This window comes from Eptatretus burgeri, chromosome 3, assembly GCF_056783735.1.
Source record: "Eptatretus burgeri isolate ZD-2024b chromosome 3, Ebu_testis_v1, whole genome shotgun sequence".
NCBI classification, from domain to species: Eukaryota; Metazoa; Chordata; class Myxini; order Myxiniformes; family Myxinidae; genus Eptatretus; species Eptatretus burgeri.
In genome coordinates this window covers 125,299,859-125,320,865 of record NC_140963.1, presented here as the reverse complement: position 1 = coordinate 125,320,865, position 21,007 = coordinate 125,299,859, and the positions used below count along the sequence as shown (strand labels likewise).

Sequence of the window (21,007 nt, the reverse complement as noted above, 5' to 3'; positions counted from 1 at the left end):
AATAAAACTAGTGCATGCCCGTATGTGTGGGCCTGTACGTGCGTGCCCGTAGATGCAAAAAAAACAAACAAAAAACTTTCAAACCGCGTGCCAAAAACAACCACACAGGCCGTTCCTTCGCTCTTGCGTGCCCGTACATGCGTGGCCGTACGTGCAAAAAGAAAAAAAAAAGAATTGTGACGTCAATCGTGATGTCATAGCACCGTGTCCTGTCATTGGTTTGGTAAATAAATTGCCATAACTTGGAAACCACTTGTCCGATTAATATCAAACCTTGAAAAGGCACATCCACAGGGCCCCAGCAATATACCTGGCAAGTTTCAATGAGTTTGGACCAGTGGTTGTCGAGAAACAGCGGTCGCAGACACACAGACAGACGGACACACAGACAGACAGACACACAGACAGACAGACAGACAGACAGACAGACTCACACACACACACACACACACACACAGATTGCTGGACTTATAGATAGATATATTGTAAACAGGGAAATGAAGGAGATAATTTTCTTACAAGTCAAAAGGAAATTTACCAAGAGGTTTGACCTTATGAGAGGTCAAATAGTAGCGGGTGGCATTGTGCAATCATTCGTTGCAACTCTCCATGCTGAAATCGATTGATCATGTCCATGAAGCCAAACTTTGCATCGATGATCTATACTCATCAATGTCAAGTGTGTGTCGGTTCGTGTGTCTCCTCCATCGCTCCAAAACCATGAAACCTAGCGGACCCAAACTTTGCATGCGCACTCAGGGAGCTCCAAGGTAGTGTTTAATGAAAATTGGGTGTTTGGTTAAATTTAAACACCCCTTTTAAAGATAATTCAGGGGGTGCTCATCACAAAAACTAATAAAAGCCTGACCAAGATGGCGTCACGCTATGGCGTCACGCCATCTTGGTCAGCCCACTGTCACGTCACTGGTTTTTTAAGTCGCCATTTTGTTTGGCCTGCTTAAAAAAATTCACTCATATTATCGAATGTCTGATGTAAGTACCGACGAATCGATGCATGCATCACTTTTATAAGTGCTATATTTTTGCAAATTAGGAGGTTGGAGCGATTTCATGCACGACACGAAGTGATTTTTCACAATCTACTCTCACGGACTAATTAAAGTATATAATCGAAATGTTATTTCAGTTTTGAGGATCAGATATCGTCCAGACTAAATAATTGTGGAAATCTCGAGTGAAATCTGATAATTTAAAGAAATGAGCGAGGTTTTTGTGAACGTGGCCCATTACCAATCAACTGGCTCTCGCTTGCCAAGCCGGCCGTTCCTTATGCTTCAGTCACACTTGGCTCGGCGGTCGGAGAGTCTAAAAAAATCTACGGCCACGAGCAATTATAGGGCGGCCACAGTATTTCCACGGTCACACAATGGAGCAGTCACATATGTTTTTATTTTTCGGGTTTCCCAACCATGACCGAACCCAGTATCTGCAGAGCCCAGCAGCCGCATGGGTGAGGAAGTCGCCATTGCAAGGCTTCTTCTTCTTCTTTCTCCTCTCCTCTTCTTCTTCTTCCTCCTCCTCCTCCTCCTCTTCTTCCATTTTTCTTCACGCGGCGGCCCGATTCAGCATGATCTTGTAAAACAAGTCATCTATAATGTACATTTTTCTCCTCATTGATAATTAATTAGTTTGGCGAAATGCGACCCGGAAATGATAAAAATGTTATCGGACAAAAAAAATTAACGGACATTATGGGACTAAAAAAAAAATCGAGTTATTGGAAGTTAACTGGTCCGATAACGATAAATGGAAGTTAACTTCCGATAATATTCCGATAAAAAGAGTAAACTTCGATAATTATCTGTTATCGGATTATCGCTTTTGTGCCCAACACTGGTGGCAAACACGTATACTCTGATCTCTAGCGGTAGCACACGGTCGACGCAGACTGCCACGGAGGCCTACATAGGATGCACGGCGGGCGTAGAGGAACCGTGCGTCGATCCTGCGTTGCTCGCAGGTAGTCACACAGACTGCAAGGCCACCGTACGTTGAACACAGGGACACCTTCGGACTACCCTACGGCGACTATGGAAATAGTGCGGCCGCCATAATTTTTTGGGGGTTGGAAAAATTCATTTTTCATTGATAAGAGCCTACAGCAGCCGCACGAATAACGCAAGCCCACCGTATGGTCGACGTGGAACACATCTACTTTATGGCTAAAGCTTGTCGAATTGCTACGGCCAACCTAGAAATGAAAAAAAAGTTATAACTCCGCGCTATAATTCCATGGAGACCCCCACAGCCTGTAAAAGATAGCCATATGGCGTAGGGCCACCCTGAGGCCACCTCAGAAACTCTGCGGCCGCCGCACGTTTCTGTCAATTCAGGGGGGAACGGCCGCCGTATCCTCGCCGTAGAGCAAATGTGACTCTTGCTTTATCAACCGTTTCATTAGAGTGCTTTCTTGAGTGCTTCAGCCACTTAACAAGTGCTCTCCAAGCTGCTTGGTTATTCGACTGCAAGCCATGGTGACACACGGCAAAAGTACCTGCACAGTCAATGCAAAATACAACCAATATCTATATATTACTAAAACTCTCATCTTGTATATATGTACGTTTGTATGTATTTATGTTCCCATAATACAGCCAAAACGGTACACGATAGCACAAAAATTTTAGGCCCACCTTACTCACCATTCTCCTGCGGTGTGCAGTATCAAGGTTCATTCAAATCGGGCAACGAAAAAAAATTATTAAAAAATCAATTCCTGATTCAGTGAAGTACTCTTCGGGAGAATTAGATCAATGCAAACAACCTCAGCGGTATAGTTCGCTGGAGCTATCTTATTATTATTTTTTCTTGAAATGATTTTTTTTTTCATCAACCGCTGTCACAACGACAACGGGAACCCAACAGATTCACGGGTCGTCCAGTATGTATGTGTGTGTGTGTGTGTGTGTGTGTGTGTGTGTGTGTGTGTGTGTGTGTGTGTGTGTGTGTGTGTATATATATATATATATATATATATATATATATATATATATATATATATATATATATATATATATATATATATATATATTGTTTGATTGATCAACGGACAGAATTCAGATCCCACCTGCCTGCATTGCCATTCTATAATTGGAACTATGTATTTATCTGTGTGTATAGATGTTACTGACTGCAGCAAAAAAAACAAAAACTGTATTTGCAACCCTTGCACGAAAGACCGCCCCGCTTAAAACTGGACAATGTAATGTGAGGATATAAGAAAATTGGCTTTTGTATTCCAGATCTGAATGCCTGACAATGACAATGTTTTGCTCATTGTCTACTAATATCCCTGAAATTCAAATCAAAATATTGGCATCCACTCATGTCCTTTATGTTATACTGTTACGGATTTGGAAACCTTGTGCACACAAGCAGCCAGAGTCCCCAAAGTTCAGTTATTTCAATAAGTATGTGTTAATGGTTAGAATCCTTCCTTCTGTCAAATGGGAATTACATGTGTGCACTACGACTTATGTTTTAGCTCGGTTTTTCCACATCAACAACAACTACTACTACTACATCCACTACAACAATGCCACCGTCCCGCACTCGACCGGTCGCCATTGCCCACGTGTTTTCGGCTGAAGGCATGGGCGATGCCTCAAACGCCTCAGATCGAGGCTCCATCCCATGGAAGGGAATGGACCGTTTCCTCCAGCCAATGAGTGAAAGGCGAGCATGACACACATGCCCCAGCCAATCGGGAGGTGACCACGAGTCATCCAACAACCCCTTGTCCAATCAGGAGGTGAGTGGGAGGAGAAGAGACCCCTCCCACCTCAGAAGAGTAGAGTGGTTGTCTGGACCAGTGTTGGGCAGACAAGATTGAGTTCTGCAGGATCGTGGCGATTGCGTTCTGCAGGATCGTGGCGATTGCGGTTTGCAGTCTTGGTGGTGAGTGCGGCTTGGTCTGGGTCATGGGTTCGAGTCCCACCGTGGTGTTTTGCGTTGGAGCACTCGAGCTGGGATCCCCGTTCCCATCCACGGACTCGGAGCTCCACAAGTGCGGGTCCGGTGAAACCGCACGAGTACCCAGCTCTACCGAAAAGACCCACGAGGTCCATTTTGTGTGTGTGTGTGTGTGTGTGTGTGTGTGTGTGTGTGTGTGTGTGTGTGTGTGTGTGTGTGTGTGTGCGGCGCCATACTGAAAGCAGAATTGTGTAAGTGCTTTGCTTTGCTTGTACATTGCCTGCCTTTTATTCATGATAACTCTGCTCTGTGTTCCCCTCCCCAATTATTCTTGGTAAAATAAACCCTGTTAAATGTACCAGCTCGTTTTCTGTGCTTTCCTTCATTGGTCTGGCATGGTGCGTGTTGTGAATTGGTAGGGCCGTTCGTGCCGTGGATTGTTCATTTGGTCCGGCGCGGCTTTTGTAACTTCCGCTCGGTTACGCCGGATCCGAGTCAGTGATAGCGACTCAATTCGGACAAAGTCGGCCGAGGGTGTGGTTTCCCCGGTAGTTGGACGACATGGGTATTCAGGTATATTGAAATTAGGCAATTAACCCTTCCCCACGCCGTCAAAATATTGGCGACCAGTCTGCAAAGGGACCCGTGACCTTTGGAGTTATCCAAGGGTTACGACCTAAATTCCGGGTGTTCGGTGGGAGACGACTCCACTGCTCCACCTTGTGGTCGTTTATTGCCACCGAACTCCGGCCCACAACAATACATGTGCAAGCTGCACTTGAGGCCTTAGATAAGTAAAAACAAATAAACAAACAATTGAAAACCTTAAACAAACCAGCACGCAGGCTTAGTGTTCCACAAAGATATCCCTGGGCCCTGGGTGGGTGTTGTGAATGTGACCCTCACTTGCTTATTGGGTCACGAAGAGGTCAATGATTAACAGTGTTGTAGAAGCATTGAAGGGGAGCTGAGTGCATGGTATATTTGACATTATTCATGGCTTAGTAGTGTCAAAACGCCAATGGGCCATCCTACTTTTAAGCCCTTATGACCACATCTCGTACATACATAATTATAAGGTGGCAGGATAGCGTAGAGGTGTGCACACACACCTCGGAACTGTTTATCCTGAGTTTGATTTTCAGTGCAGCTAAAACCGACACCCTCGTGTTTCTCAGGCAGGGCAAGGCATCATTGTGTGTAACCATCCCTTGGATGGACGTTAAATTGGGTGGCCCATCTGCTAACATACATGACAATTGCAGGAAAAAAAAAATCATCACAATTGCAGTGAAATATAATTAAGAACTAATCTTGTTGGTGAAGGCTCGCGTCGATCTGTGTCAGCGGACAGGTAGAACAATGGATGATATCAACTGGACATTGATTGAGCAATGCTAACCTCCGTGTGAAGCAAGGAGAAGTTGACGTTCTGGGTGTAAACCCTGAATTGGAGCAAAAGGGCAACGAAGGGTTAATGCTCAAAATGTCAGATTCTCCTTACTTCCCACGGTGGTTTGCATACCTTCATGAATGTCCTGTTGATGTCATCCGTCGTAAAATAATAATCTTCAAAATCTCATTTTCTGATTGTATGTCCTGCTTTGAAAAATCTTCAGTCTGACAGATAACAAAATGCCAGAGTGAGCAAACCAAAGAAATCGACTTTCAAATCCTTCATCTCACTTCCCACATGGACCCCATGAAAAGTTATATCAACATAAATGCGTTCACATCAATCATCAGCACTCAATAATTGCAAGACCTCTCACCTTTGTATGTTGCATTGGTCAGCCTCCTCCCACCCACCCACTTGTAGTTGCAGTTGAAGACCTTGTACATATTCCTCCCTCTGAAAGTTTACACATACAATTGAATTGAACAAAAATGTCAAAACTGTTCGAATTTCGAGACTGGAAAATAATAAGCGGTTCTGTGTTGCTCAATCACAAAGGTGTTTGTGAATATAAAAGGGGATAAATATACAGGTGGTTTGAGGTGAGGCCCCTTTTGCTGTCAAAAGCCATTCATATTGCTACGGTCCACAGAATTCTAACCACGAACGAATCGCAGGGTAGGTATGGGACGAGAGGTCTCCGCATCCGCCAGCAATTTGATAGCGGTCAGTGGTTGGAAAAAAACACAAAACATGGGCCGTTCCAAATTTGGTCGAGCGATGCTGAAGAGCAGTTTGCTTTGAAATAATGGCACCTTATCGTGCCGTTTCCCAATTTCCGCTTCCTTCTGACCACAAAACAGGTTCTCATGAACAAAACGATTAATTCACAAGAAATAAATAGGGGCAAGGGAAAAGAACACTTTTAGTGAAACAAACTGAAACGAGAATAGCACTCGCGAGAGCACATGCCTCCCATCGGCTGAACGGTTTATGTTTTATATCCCAATCCATCCATCCATCCATTGGGACCATACTCCACAGAGCATCAGTGCTGCCGAAGCAGTCTCCTGGGCTATTTGGCACAATGCTGGATGGGTCGCCACTCCAACGCAGATGACAGGCCGGATCTGCATTCAGACCTGAACCAAAATCTAATCAGCTTGTTCTTGTCACCGAGCTAACTCATTCACCAAGTTTTGTCATCGCCTATCCATAACTTTTTCAGATATCATGCTACATATCGTTTTTGGCTGCATCTCTCAATGGTGAAGAATCACTGATGGAAAATTAAAAAAACCTCTTATCCAGATCTGGGTATTCACCAAAATCTAATCAATTAGTCCATATCACACACCCAACCTGTCCACCAAGTTTTGTCCAAATCCGTCAATAACTTTATCAGTTATCCTACTCAAAGACAGAAAGGGGTGAAAACATAACCTTCCTCCACCATCGGTGGTAGAGGTAACAAAAAAATAAACGAGAACAAGCAATCAAACATTGCATACCCTCACCTGGATTTGCTTTTTGTGGTTTTACAGTTCATATTGGATAAACGTACTCATATTCTAATTGTACATACCTTATGTTTCTGAACTCGTATTCTAATTGTACATACCCTTATTATATGTATCCGAACTCACTTTCAAAATGGACATACTTTAAAGATGAACTCACATTCTAATTGAACAAACTTTAGAGATGAACTCACATTCTAATTGTATGTACTTTAGAGACGAACTCACATTCTAATTGTACATACTTTAGAGACGAACTCAAATTCTAATTGAACACACTTTATAGACATACTAACATTCTAATTGTACATACTTTATAGACGAACTCACATTCTAATTGAACAAACGTTATAGACGAATTCACATTCTAATTAAACATACTTTATGGACACTGACATTCTGATTGTACAGACTTTAGAGACGAACTCACATTCTAATTGTACATACTTTATAGACGAACTCACGTTCTAATTATACATACTTTAAAGACGAACTTTCATTCTAATTGTACATACTTTATAGACGTACTCACATTCTTACTGTACATACTTTATCGACGAACTCGCATTTTAATTGTACATACTTGAGAGACGAACTCACATTCAAATTGTACATACTTTATAGACGAACTCACATTCTAATTGTACATACTTTATGTAACCGAACTCACATTCTAATTCAGGTCAGGTCAGGTCAGGTATGGGAGCATGTGCCAGAACAGCGCGTCGCTGCGTCCACTTTCCGCCGGTACTTCAGGGGCCTCCGTCTGGCCATCCCCCAGGCAGATGCCAGGCCCATCCCCATCTCCTTGAGATGATGGTCAACCTGCTGCAACCATGAGGCACGTGGTCGGCCCACTGGCCTCCTCCACTCATGAGACTCCCTCGCTGAGAGAATCTGGTTAGCAGGATCAGCGTCAGGAAAACGAGCCACATCTCCATACAGCCGCAACTGACGCTCACGGACTATGTAGGTAACAAATCTCATCCGAGTCTCTCTCAGCAACCGCTCGTTGGACACAAAATCCGACCAGCGATAGCCAAGGATTCTCCGAAGACAGCTGGTACCAAAGGAATTAAGTCTCCATCTCAGATCCTTGGTCAGAGTCCAAGTCTCGCACCCATAGAGCAAGACTGGAAGTACCAAGGACCTGAAGACTCGGACTTTCGTCCTCCCGCACAGGTACCGGCAGCGCCACACCCCATGATCCAGTGAATCCATGACTCCCCAGGCCCGACCCAGACGTCTATTGACCTCTGACTCGCAGCCAGCAGAGACATGAATATCACTGCCAAGGTAAGTGAATCTCTCCACGACCTCAACATCCTCACCACAAACAGACACAGACAGGACAGCAGCATCCAAGATGTCACCGAAAGCCTGGATATTAGTTTTGACCCAAGAAACCCGTAATCCCAGCGGCTGCGACTCCTCATTCAGCACCTCGAGGGCCCCCAAAAGGATGTCTAAAGTCTCCGCAAATATGACTGCATCATCTGCGAAATCAAGGTCAGAGATCTTGACATTCCCAAACGATGCACCGCAACTTGATCTCTCCGACATCCTCCCTAAAATCCAGTCCATACAAGTGCTGAAAAGTGTGGGGGCAAGTACACATCCCTGACGAACTCCAGTAACAACTGGAAATAAGTCAGAGATGGTACCACCACACTTCACAGCACTCTCAGTACCAGAGTAGAGTTCAGACATCAGATCGATCAGTTTTGGTGGCACCCCACGAAGACCAAGAATCCTCCAGAGGACATCCCGATTCACTGAATCGAACGCTTTACAGAGATCAACATAGGCTGCAAGCAGCCCCTGCCGAAACTCTCGTCTGCGTTCGGTGATGACACGAAGGGCAAGGATACGGTCAATCGTTGACCTCTTTGGTGTAAAGCCTGACTGCTCTGGACGCTGGTGCTCAAGCAGATGGTGGCGAACCCGATCAAGAATTATCCGAGCAAAGACCTTGCCCGGCACTGAGAGCAGCGTCACCCCTCGGTAGTTGTTGCAGTCTTGGCGATCACCCTTCCCTTTCCAGAGATGGACAACAAGGCCCCTCTTCCAGTCAGTTGGGATGATGCCTGTGTTCCAGGCAGAGCACAAAACTGCAAGCAACGACACGAGTGCAGCATTTCCACCAGCCTTGAGAAGTTCGGCATGGATGCCACAGATCCCTGGAGCTTTTCCCCGTTTCAACTGGTTCACCGCAGCCCGTGTTTCCACAAGCGTAGGTGGACCACAGTTGATTCGAGGGTCAGCAACAGGGATTGTAACACCCTTGACGTCCAACTCGACAGCTGGGGGATCAGCCTGGTACAACTGCTCAAAGTAACCGGCCCAGCGGGCCTTCACTTCAGACTCCTCTGTCAAGAGCCTACCACTCTCTGCTCGAACTGCAGTGCTCCGAGGGATGGGCTTGGATGAACGTAATGCGCGACTTCCCCTGTAAGCGGGATGAGAATCACCTGTCCACAGGTGATGCTCTACCCCCTCACAGATTCCTCGCACATAGGCCTCCTTGTCCACCCTCAGTGCACGTACAGTTTTACGCCTCAGCTTCCTGAACAGCTCAGCTCTGCCATTCAGACTGGCCCTGCGACTCTGGTCAATGGTATCCAGTGTCCTTTGAGAGACAAAATTCTTCTTTGCCCTGCGGTGAGCTCCAAGACATCCACTGGCAAGATCAAGGACGGTAGTCTTGAAGGTGCTCCACAACTCTTCAGGACCCCCCAAAGCACCCAGACCCCCCAAGTGTCCACTCAGCCTGTTCGCAAACTCCTCAGCTACTCTCTCATCCCTGAGCTTGGCAACATCCAGCCTCGGCTGGGATGGTACCATTCTCCAGGACTTAAGTTGCAGCTTTAGAGTTGCTACAACAAGCCTGTGGTCAGTATTGAGGAACTGAGCACTCTGGTAGACCCTGCAGTTCTGGATCATCCTCCAACGACCGTCAATGAGGACATGGTCAATCTCCTTTGCCACACCGCCAGCATTGGAATACCAAGTCCAGCGATGAGCTTGTGGGCGCTGAAACCATGAACCAGCCACCCTAAGTCCATGACTTCTTGCAAAGTCAAGGAACTTAGTGCTATTCTGGTTCATAGTTCCTGACCCATGGGGACCAACACACACCTCATAACCATCCCTTTCAGTTCCAGTCGATGCATTGAAATCCCCCAAGACTAGAAGTGTATTTCGTCTGGGGCACTGATCAACCACAGACTCGAGTGTGGTGTAGAATGCATCCTTCACGGTGAGATCACTCGCCTCAGTCGGAGCATAAACAGAGACCAGGGAAATGACACCTAAGGAGTGACGAATCCTTAATCTCATAATACGCTCGTTGACCGGTGTTACCTCAATTATCATTGGGGTCAGCTTATTGGACACAGCTACAGCAACTCCTTGGGGATGGTAACCATCAGAGCGACCAGACCAATCGTAGGTGTAACCAACCACCATTATCTCGCCGCAATCCGATCTCCGAACCTCAGAGAGAGCTGCAATCCCGATGTCCAAACGCTTGAGCTCAGATGATAACAGAGACAGGTGATCATCCTCTCTTAGGGATAGGACATTCCAGGCACCCACCCGAAGGGACCGCCTCAGGTTAACCCAAGGAGACCGCCGTCTGGTGGACGACACCTTGTTCTATTCTAATTGTTCCTACTTTATGTATCCGTACTCACATTCCAATTGTGCATACTTTACAGACGAACTCACTTTCTAATTGTACATACTTTATAGACGAACTCACATTCAAATTATACATACTTTGTTGACGAACTCACTTTCTAATTGTACAAACTTTAGATGAACTCACTTTCGAATTGTACATACTTTATAGACGTACTCACATTCTAATTGCACATACTTTATTGATGAACTCACATTCTAATTGTACATACTTGAAAGATGAACTCACTTTCTAATTATACATACTTTATAGACGTACTCACATTCTAATTGTACATACTGTTGCGGTTGATGAAATTCGCAAACCACCATTCAGGTCCCGTCGGTGAGATATCTCTGTAAGTACATGTGTAGTTAGCCCCAAACCCGTTGTTTAGAGGGAATAAATGTGATTCATTTGGGCTGCGACCCTTTAAGATAGCCGTTTTTCTGTTCTATCTTTATTTTGAACCAACCACGTCTCAACCGCCATCACACAACAACCACCAACCGCAATTCCGCTTCACAACAACAACAACGCCAACAGCCACGACCTTTACCTTCACAACTTGCTCCCGCAAACATCACATCACCACCATTCCAAGCGTCGCCATGGCCATAAACCACCACAATAAACCGTCCACCACCTTCACCTCTCCTCCTTCTGCCGCCATTCCCGCACCACTTGTGGGCACCGAGCGTCAGGCTGTCCTGGACTCGTACAGGGCGCGCGCCGAGCTGCAGGTGCAAATAGCGCCCTTTCCGAGGAGAAGTCAGATCAGGAATGATACACGCCCACTTCTGATCCGTCCAATCAGCAAGCACGGGGCGGTTTGGCCCCGCCTCCAGGTGCGTCAGAGTAGAATCGATATATGCAAATTCGAGGACCAGGGGAGATTCACGCCCCTTTTTCTCCGTCCAGTGGGCGAGCGTGGCTCCACCCCCGAGCCCGTTCTGATCCAGAAATTTGCATATGGGTTCTCCTTCACCACGATAAAGCGCCGAGCGCGGGGCGAATTCAGGCAGAGTTTCGGTCGAGGTCAGTCAAGTCAAGCAGTTTTTTGAGTTGGAGAGAAGGTTGGAGGCAGTGAGTTGGAGTCAGGAAGGTCGAAGAGTCAAGGCGAGTTGGAGGCAGTCAAGTCGGGTCTGGAGGAGAGTGAGTCTGTCAGGGTTCGGAGTCTGTCGGGGAGCTGCAGAGAGAGGAAGCCTGGAGCCTGGAGCGCGGTCGAGGTGATTTGCTGCAGTGGGCTGAGGGGAATTGGAGAGGAGGTCGAATATCTCGGGTCCGAGGAAAGGAAGACGGCGGTCGGCGACGCGGTCGCAGTGGAGTCGCTCGTCGCGGGACCCAAGCAAGCCAGCTATCCTCTTTCCCCAGAGAATCAACAATTCCCCCCTTTTTCCCCCCGCGCTGAGATAGTGCGAAAAGGGGGCCACGTTCCCACCCCACTCCAAGCAGTGCCAACGAAACCCGCGAAGGAGTGCGGAGTCGGGGCACCGCCGCCACATTTGCGGCTCATCACAAGACACGGGAAGGATCCACCCGGTCTCGCGGCCCACAGGCCCCGTCTGCCCCCTTGTCTTTGAGGGTGGCCCTTTTCTTTTGCTTTTGAGTAAATGTGTTGTCGGTGCCGTCTGTAAAGTAAAACTGTGTAAGTGTTGCCGTTTGCTCGCGTAGTCGGTAGTAGATCTGCATTGCTGTGTTTCTTTTGTAACATCTGCTTTTGGTGCATAATTGTAATTGTATACGTGTGCTCTCCGTGTGCCACGGAATAAATCTGCATTATGTTGAACTGTTCTCCCGTTTCGCTTCGTCTTTTCTTTAATTGAATCTCCATCTTGCTACACGTAAAGGGTTGGTCGTGGGCTTAATACGCCTGATAATGAATCGGAACCGTCGAGGTCGACGATAACACCGCTCGGTTATCCCGATAGTACGGAACGGGTCGCTTAAGTGGCCCGTGTCCGGAGTCGACCTGCGGCGAGGTGCGATCGCCCGGTCTACCCTCCGTGTGGGTACTTAGGTAGGTCGAATTTGGCGAACAACCCGATCCCACGCGGGGGGGCCGATTGGCACGATCGTGGTGAGGCCGAAAGGCCCACCCGTGACTAGTTCCCGGCGTTCGTCCGAGAGGGTCACGACAGAATTGTCCATCCGGTCGGCGACGTGCCGCGATTCGAGTTACGTGGCCGCTCGCACGCCGGCGGGCGGGAATTCGCGACACTGGTGTCAGGTCGTGGGACACAAACCCATCCCCCTCCTCGAGGCACTGGTGTCGGAGAGCGGGAAAACGGGCTCTCCTGTCTCCAGCTAAATTCACGGGAATCGGTCCAGGGGTGAGAGGAGCGACCCCTGATTCCCTCCAAATTACGAGCGATTCAAATTAACCCTTTACGAGAGATAAGATGACGTCTCAAGGCGAGCGGGAGCCGGGGGTATTTGAAATGGATTTAGAATGTGTGGAATCGATGGTCAAGAATGAAATCCCCGTGCAGGAAATGGTGGTTGTGCAGGAACACGAACTCCCCCAACTGAACCCAGAGCCCGAAATAGGTGCCGCGGCGGCCGCGGTGTATGACACCTCCCCTCCCCCTCTCCGCCAAAACCCCCCAATCCTTGTCGAACCGAGTGCACTCGACAGGATTCTGCAGACAATAACAGCGAACACGCAACAAATGAACGAAATAAAAATGAAAATGGAAACAAATGCGCAAGGAATGAAGGAAGAAATGAAAGAACTGCGGGGTGAGACGCAGAACATGGGCCGAAGCCTGCAGGCGGGCATGAAGGCAATGACAGTGGAGCTCAAAATGGCGACGCCACGTGTGGGAGCGAACGAGCTGGGAGGGAGTGCAACGGCTGTCAGGCCCGCGGTGAAGGCGGGAACAAAGAAAATAATTCGGGGGGCGTGTTGGGCGAGACTGGTAAAGGTGACGGAGAGAGCAACAGTGACGGTGACCGAGAGGGAAAAACTAATTGGGGTGACGGAGACGTGCACGAGGGAGATAAGAGACGAGGTGAAAGGAATTGGGAGGGAGAGAAAAGAACAATTAAGAAGGAAAGCAAGGATGAGGGACGCGGAGATCGTGAAAGAGCAAGGAGTGAAACAGAGGGAAGGACGGGAGCGACTGAAAGAGAAAGCAAGGTTGACCAACATAAAGATAAGGGAAAGACGCCAGAAAGAAGCAGAGACTAATAGACACGAGTGGACAACAGAAACTAATAAATGTACAGAGACACGGGAGATGGGAACGATAGAGGGAAGACTACACGATGAAGACGGGGTTAGAGACGCGCACACACACACAGAGGTAGTGGAGGACCATGAGAAGGAGCTGGCGGACTGGTTGGAGACCCGGTGCGAGCAGCTGGATGGCCTCCTCCAGGAACGAGGGGAGGGAGTATGCCCCCTTGAAGCGAGTCACGACCAGTTGGGTTCGGTCATGCTTTGCGAGTTCGAGGGGAGTAGTGCTACGAACGGGTGCACGCCGTGCTTGGGGGGTATCGAGGCCCCGGAGCCCCTTGTGGGGACACGACTCCCCAGTGTGGTTGCCCCGGTGTGTGTGGTGTCGAGGTGTGTGTTCACGAGTGTGGCGAAATGCGTGCTGCAACGCACGCATAACGCGGTTGCAAGGGCGTGTGTGAGAGCGACCGGGTGGGTGACAAAGACCCCGTGTGTGGATGAGACCCCAGGTGTGAGTGCGTCCCCGTGTGTGGAAGCAACCCCGTGTGTGAGTGGTGTGGTGGCAAGTGTGCCGAAGGGCGTGCTTCCCAGCATGCCGTGTGTGGATGAGGCACCGCTTGCGAGTGTCGCCATGTGTGCGAGTGAAACGGCCAGTATGAGTGAGGCACCGCGGGCGAGTGCCCCCGCGTGTGTGAGTGGTATGGTTTGTGTGAGGGAAATGGCACGAGTGAGTGAGCGGCCGAGTGTGAGAGAGACAGCGTGTGCAAGGTCGCTGTGTGTAAGGGAGATGTCGGTCGGCATGCGTGAGCATGCAGCCGCGTCTCCCGGTGTGAATGTAATGGAGTGGAGTGTGAGCGTTGTGACACGCAGGAGTGCGTGTGTTGAATGGAGACGACAACGGCGACGGAGGAACGAAAGCCGAGTAGCGGCTGTAGTTGTTTCAGGGACCGCGCGGGGTTCACCCAGCAGCGAGCGCGAGGTCCGTGCTGTGCAACGCACGAGGCCCCCACGTGCTCGTTTGCGGGAGTGAAGTCCCGGTCCGGAAACGCACGCGGTGGATTTGCCGATCCCGCGACGGACAAAGTTTAGGCAGGATTTCGGATTTGGACCAGACGGGTTCTCCACGCGGGCGTGTGTGTGAAGCTCCAACGGGCAGAGCACATGTGTTCGCGTGGGGAACCCCTCGAGACGTGAGGCTTGTGTTTTTTTTTTATGCGCCGGGTGACGTCATGGCTGCGTGTGTGGTTGGAATCCGGCAGGAGGTTGAATCCCTGCCGGATGGTACCATCCAAGAGGGACGAGGGACGCGAACAGCTGACATGACGTCACGCCAAAGGTGCGCGGCTGTGAATTGCAGCGCTGGTGCGAAGGTTGTGAGTTTCTGCGCTGGTGCTGCGCATGTGGAAAAAAAAAAAAAGCAAGCCTCGCTTTCGGGTGAACAGGATTCCCGGGCAAGAGGTGGATGATCCCCTTACCTTGTCCTGGGCACAGGATGGCACGAGTTAGGGGGAAGGGTTAGCTTAGTTCGACCGGCTCCATGGGGCAGGGGTAAGTCCTCATGGGGCCCGTGGAATGGATTAGTTCGAGGGATTGTAGTTGAGATTTAGGTGGGGAAATGATTTTTAGAGATTTGGAGACAGTGACAGACTTTGGATGTGTAGAGGGGACGTAGTTTAGCTACGTAGTGTTAAATGGAACGTGCTGTAGTGTAAGGGACGACGTGGGAGCACGAATTGGTTTGGGGATGTAGTTAGCAGGATGGCGGAGTTCAGTGGTGTGTGTGTTGAAGAGTGCTGAGGTGAGTTGAGTGGAAACATGTACTTGGTGAGTGAGTGAGGCCAGCGAGTCTGTGTGAGTGGACGAATGTGGAATGCATGGTGCGATGAGTGATTGGGGGGGAGGAGTGACTCCCACCCAAGGGACCCCGGGGTCAGTGTAGAGTGAGTTAGGGGGTTAGTCAAATTTACAAAATGGAGGTCGTTTTGTTGTTGGTGGGAAAGTAGGCTCGAAACCGTTTGGAGGGGTGCAGGAGCCCTGTTGACGGGCTGGGAGCGTGGCTGCGAAAGGTGAGTATCGCTGAGTTGGTACCCCGGGCACCAGGCTAGTCGGCCGTAGTAGGCCAAGGGCCCATGGGGGGGCCGGGATAGCGTAGTGGGCACGGGTGCGCCCGCTTGGTGCGGGGGCCCGGGGCGCCGTAAGCCGCGTGGGCAGTGTTGTGGGCACGGGTGACCCTCGGAAAGGGGCCCGGGAAGCCAGCCTGCCACGTGTGCATTTCAGGGGAGGTGCCATGGGGGGCACTCCCCGGTGTTTAGGGAGCTGGTAGGCTCGGAGGCAGTGTAGTGCCCGGGGGTGCCATCGTCGGAGAATCGGCAGAGGGTCATGCCTGCCAAGGGGAGCCACGCGTCCTAGCCATGAGACCGTGTGAGGGCACGGAAATAAATTTGGGGGGCAAGACCCGAAATTGTGAGGACACCAACACAGGCGACGGGAATCTGGGTTGATAGAACCAATAGTTTAAGCGAGAGGCACTTGTTGAAAGCCCCGGGGTAGTTTAACAGTTAAATGGTTAGGGTAGATTAGGAAGTGTACCCCTCCGCACCATCCATCCCTTCGCTCTCGTTGTGGGCTGCTGGACCCACTTTGGGTTAGATTGCTGAAGTCTGGGGAGGCCATCCTGAGGCTTCGTTGGGCCTCGACACAGGACGCTAGCTCTCCCTTATTCCCCTCCGGGAAGGGAACGTAGGGGTTGGGAGTAGGCTCGGTGACAGGATAGGTTAGCTGAACAACGACGATAAAGGAGGTTAGGGGACAAATTATAGTGGGAGATAGAAAGAAAAAAAAATTAGTTGGGGCTAAATTGGGGTTTTTACAAATAAAGGGGTGGGTATGGACAGTGACAGACAAAGGCGATAGGTTGGGAGGGAGACCGTCGGGTAGGTCCGAGCCCGCCTTCCGAGTGGCCAGCGTTATGACTCTTCACCCGGCCGAGTGATGACAGAGTCGAATGAGGGTTCTCGAATGACACGATTTATTTCAGAAGATGGCACTACGCATGCGGAATGCGGCCCAAAGGCCCTTCAGTCAGGTGCCCCCGGACCACATTGAGATTCTTACTTCAAAACAGTTGTATATATAATCACACAAAAGCAGAACTGGGTGTGGACTACAAGTGTGTGCTAAGGGTTAAAGAAATAAAGAAATAAATGCGGCAGTGGGCTTCTTTCCCCCCTCCCTAGGGGCCCTCAGGGAAGTTGAATCAGTCAATCCTCAGATTCGCAACGCAACCGTTCATCTTGCAAACTAATAACTTTCTAAGTCTCCTACACCCCTACACTGGCACCTGCTGATAGCAAAGGCGAAACTCTGGTGATGACTAAGAACAGGAATGTGTGGGATATCAGCATACACAGTTCTCCCAAGGACATGAAAACAGGAGAGTGATAAAGGCTGTCCAAAGGAACAGTTTGGGCAACATGCAACATTTAAAGCAACATCTTAAAGCAAGGTTTGAATCCTGACAGCTGTTTAATATACAACTATGGCTCAAATATGACCACCTAGCATATCATCATCATAACAGCCAGCACCACCGCACTCCCTCCACCAACCTCCACTGCAAGGCCTGTGCCGGCCAACTTCATCGGCTGGCCATGTTTTGCTTCAAGGCCTGTGCCGGCCACTTCATCTGCTGGCTGTGTTCCTTCAAGGCCTGTGCCGGCCAGATCGTCTGCCGGCTGTGTTTGCTTGCAATGGCCTTGTTCTGCAGGCTGTGGTTGTCTGCTCACCTTTGCCATGCCCACTGCCCCTGTTCACCAGGCCCGTTCAATTTTTGCTTTGCCCGCCCCTCCCCTGTTCATTGCCATGTGCGCCAGGATCAGAAAGCAACAGTTTGCAAGCTGCAAGAACTGCCCTGTTGGCAGCTACAACACGGGCCTGCAGTGGCGGCCCGTGCACCGTGTTTGCGTCCATCCATTCATCCATCCATTCATCCATCCATCCGTTGTGCTCATTGTGTGTGCCACTTGAGCTGGCACGGAGACTGCGTTTGTGCAGCCCGTGCACCGTTTTGTTGCTTGCGTCAGTGCCCGTTCAGTGTTCTGCAGGGACTGCCTTGCGGGCAGCCGCACCAGGAGACTGCGTTTGTGGAGCCCATGCACCGTTGTGGTTCACTGCGTTCAGTTCAAAAGGGAAGGCCTTGGACTGCGTGTGAGCAACCGGCCACGTTCCCGGTCACCTGCATTGTTTGAGCCAGAGACTGCATGCGAGCAGCCTGGCTCCCTGCAAACTGCTTTCTTTTTGCAGAGTCCATTGATCCTGGGCCATGGTTTCGTGTTAAATTTGTAAGTTAAGGTTAAGATGTACTGTACATATGAGTGCGCTCCCGGCATGTCTGTCTTAGCGCCGGAAATTTGATTTAAGTCGTCCGTGTGAGTGGGTTTGTTTATTTCGTTACTCAGCCCTCAGGTTATTTATTTTGGGGACACGAATAGCATGAATGTCGCACTCAGGGATCTGCAGGTAAAACGTCCGAGGGGAGAACTACACATGATGGCACACGAAAATTTGACGACTCGGGAAGAGTCTGTAAAAAGGGGAGGGGGTAGTGTTGCGGTTGAGGAAATTCGCAAACCACCATTCAGGTCCCGTAGGTGAGATATCTCTGTAAGTACATGTGTAGTTAGCCCCAAACCCGTTGTTTAGAGGGAATAAATGTGATTCGTTCGGGCTGCGATCCTTTAAGATAGCCGTTTTTCTGTTCTATCTTTATTTTGAACCAACCACGTCTCAACCGCCATCACACAACAACCACCAACCGCAACGCCGCTTCACAACAACAACAACGCCAACAGCCACGACCTTTACCTTCACAACTCGCTCCCGCAAACATCGCATCACCACCATTCCAAGCGTTGCCATGGCCATAAACCACCACAATAAACCCTCCACCACCTTCACCTCTCCTCCTGTCGCCATTCCCGCACCACTTGTGGGCACCGAGCGTCAGGCTGTCCTGGACTAGTACAGGGCACGCGCCGAGCCGCGGGTGCAAATAGCGGCCTTTCTGAGGAGAAGTTGGATCAGGAATGATACACGCCCACTTCTGATCCGTCCAATCAGCAAGCACGGGGCGGTTTGGCCAACCGAGGTTTGGCCTCCAGGCGCGTCGGAGTAGAATCGATAAATGCAAATTCAAGGACCAGGGGAGATTCACGCCCCTTTTTCTCCGTCCAATGGGCGAGCGTGGCTCCACCCCCGAGCTCGTTCTGATCCAGAAATTTGCATATGGGTTCTCCGACACTACTATAAAGTGCCGAGCGCGGGGCGAATTCAGGCAGAGTTTCGGTCGAGGTCAGTCAAGTCAAGCAGTTTTTTGAGTTGGAGAGAAGGTTGGAGGCAGTGAGTTGGAGTCAGGAAAGTCGATGAGTCAAGGCGAGTTGGAGGCAGTCAAGTCGGGTCTGGAGGAGAGTCAGTCTGTTGGGGTTTGGAGTCTGTTGGGTAGCTGCAGAGAGAGGAAGCCTGGATCCTGGAGCGCGGTCGAGGTGATTTGCTGCAGTCGGCTGAGGAGAATTGGGGAGGAGGTCGAATAGCTCGGGTCCGAGGCAAGGAAGACGGCGGTCGGCGACGAGGTCGCAGTGGAGTCGCTCGTCGCGGGACCCAAGCAAGCCAGCTATCCTCTTTCCCCAGAGCATCAACAATTCCCCCCTTTTTCCCCCCCGCGCTGAGATAGTGCGAAAAGGGGGCCCCGTTCCCACCCCACTCCAAGCAGTGCCAACGAAACCCGCGAAGGAGCGCGGAGTCGGGGCACCGCCGCCACATTTGCGGCTGATCACAAGACATGGGTAGGATCCACCCGGTCTCGTAGCCCACAGGCCCCGTCTGCCCCCTTGTCTTTGAGGGTGGCCCTTTTCTTTTGCTTTTGAGTAAATGTGTTGTCGGCGCCATCTGTAAAGTAAAACTGTAAAAGTGTTGCCGTGTGCTCGCGTAGTCGGTCGAAGATCTGCATTGCTGTGTTTCTTTTGTAACATCTGCTTTTGGTGCATAATTGTTGTAATTGTATATGTGTGCTCTCCGTGTGCCACGGAATAAATGTGCATTATGTTGAACTGTTTTCCCGTTTCGCTTCGTCTTTTCTTTCATTGAATCTCCATCTTGCTTCACGTAAAGGGTTGGTAGTTTGCTTAATACGCCCGATAATTAATCGGAACCGTCGAGGTCGACGATAACACCGCTCGGTTGTCTCGATAGTATGGAACGGGTCGCTTAAGTGGCCCGTGTCCAGAGTCGACCTGCGGCGAGGTGCGATCGCCCGGTCTACCCTCCGTATGGGTACTTAGGTCGGTCGAATTTGGCGAACAACCCTATCCCACGTTGGGGGGCCGATTGGCACGATCGTGGTGAGGCCGAAAGGCCCACCCGTGACTAGTTCCCGGCGTTAGTCTGAGAGGGTCACGACAGAATTGTCCATCTGGTGGGCGACGTGCCGCGATTTGAGTTACGTGGCCGATCGCACGCCAGTCTCGCACGCGCGAATTCGCAACAATACTTTATAGACGAACTCACTTTCTAATTGTACATACTTTATAGACGAACTCACATTCTAATTGTGCATACTTTATAGACGAACTCACATTATAATTCAACATACTTTACAGATGCACTCACATTCTAATTGTAATACTTTATAGACGAACTCACATTCTAATTGTACATACTTTATAGACGTACTCACATTCTTATTGTACATACTTTATGTATCCGAACTCACATTCTAATTGTACATACTTTATCGACGTACTCACATAGTAATTGTACATACTGTTGCGGATTCCCGCCCGCCGGCGTGCGAACGGCCACGTAACTCGAATCGCGGCACGTTGCCCACCGGACGGACAATCCAGTCGTGACCCTCTCGGACTAACGCCGGGAACCAGTCACGGGTGGACCTTTCGGTCTCACCGCGATCGAGCCAATCGGCCCCCGCGTGGGATAGGGTTGCTCGCCAAATTCGACCTACCTAAGTACCCATATGGAGGGTAGACCGGGCGATCGCACCTCGCCGCAGGTCGACTTCGGACACGGGCCACTTAAGCGACCCGTTCCGTACTATCGGGATAACCGAGCGGTGTTATCGTCGGCCTCGACGGTTCGATTAATTATCGGGTGTATTCAGCCCACTACCAACCCTTTACGTGAAGCAAGATGAGGATTCAATGAGAGAAATGACGAAGCGAAGCGGGAAACAGTTCAACATAAAGCACATTTATTCGCGATGAACGGAAAGCACACATATACAA

At 49.8% G+C, this 21,007-nt stretch overlaps 1 protein-coding gene across 3 annotated transcripts in view; it reads right to left on the bottom strand.

The window, feature by feature from the left end:
- SLCO3A1 (solute carrier organic anion transporter family member 3A1) overlaps positions 1-5,807 on the bottom strand; it is a 135,446-nt gene extending 129,639 nt beyond the window's left edge. Inside the window, exons 1-2 of one of the 3 annotated variants that reach the window (XM_085875482.1) lie at positions 5,706-5,807; positions 5,046-5,173 (exon numbers count right to left, since the gene is read on the bottom strand). In XM_085875482.1, the coding sequence (XP_085731608.1) occupies positions 5,046-5,173; positions 5,706-5,775 (198 nt within the window). In that variant the 5' untranslated portion in view covers positions 5,776-5,807. The remainder of the gene's footprint in view (positions 1-5,045; positions 5,174-5,705) is intronic. The other 2 variants (XM_085875485.1, XM_085875484.1) reach the window with 2 other exon arrangements.
- Positions 5,808-21,007: the final 15,200 nt, after the last annotated feature.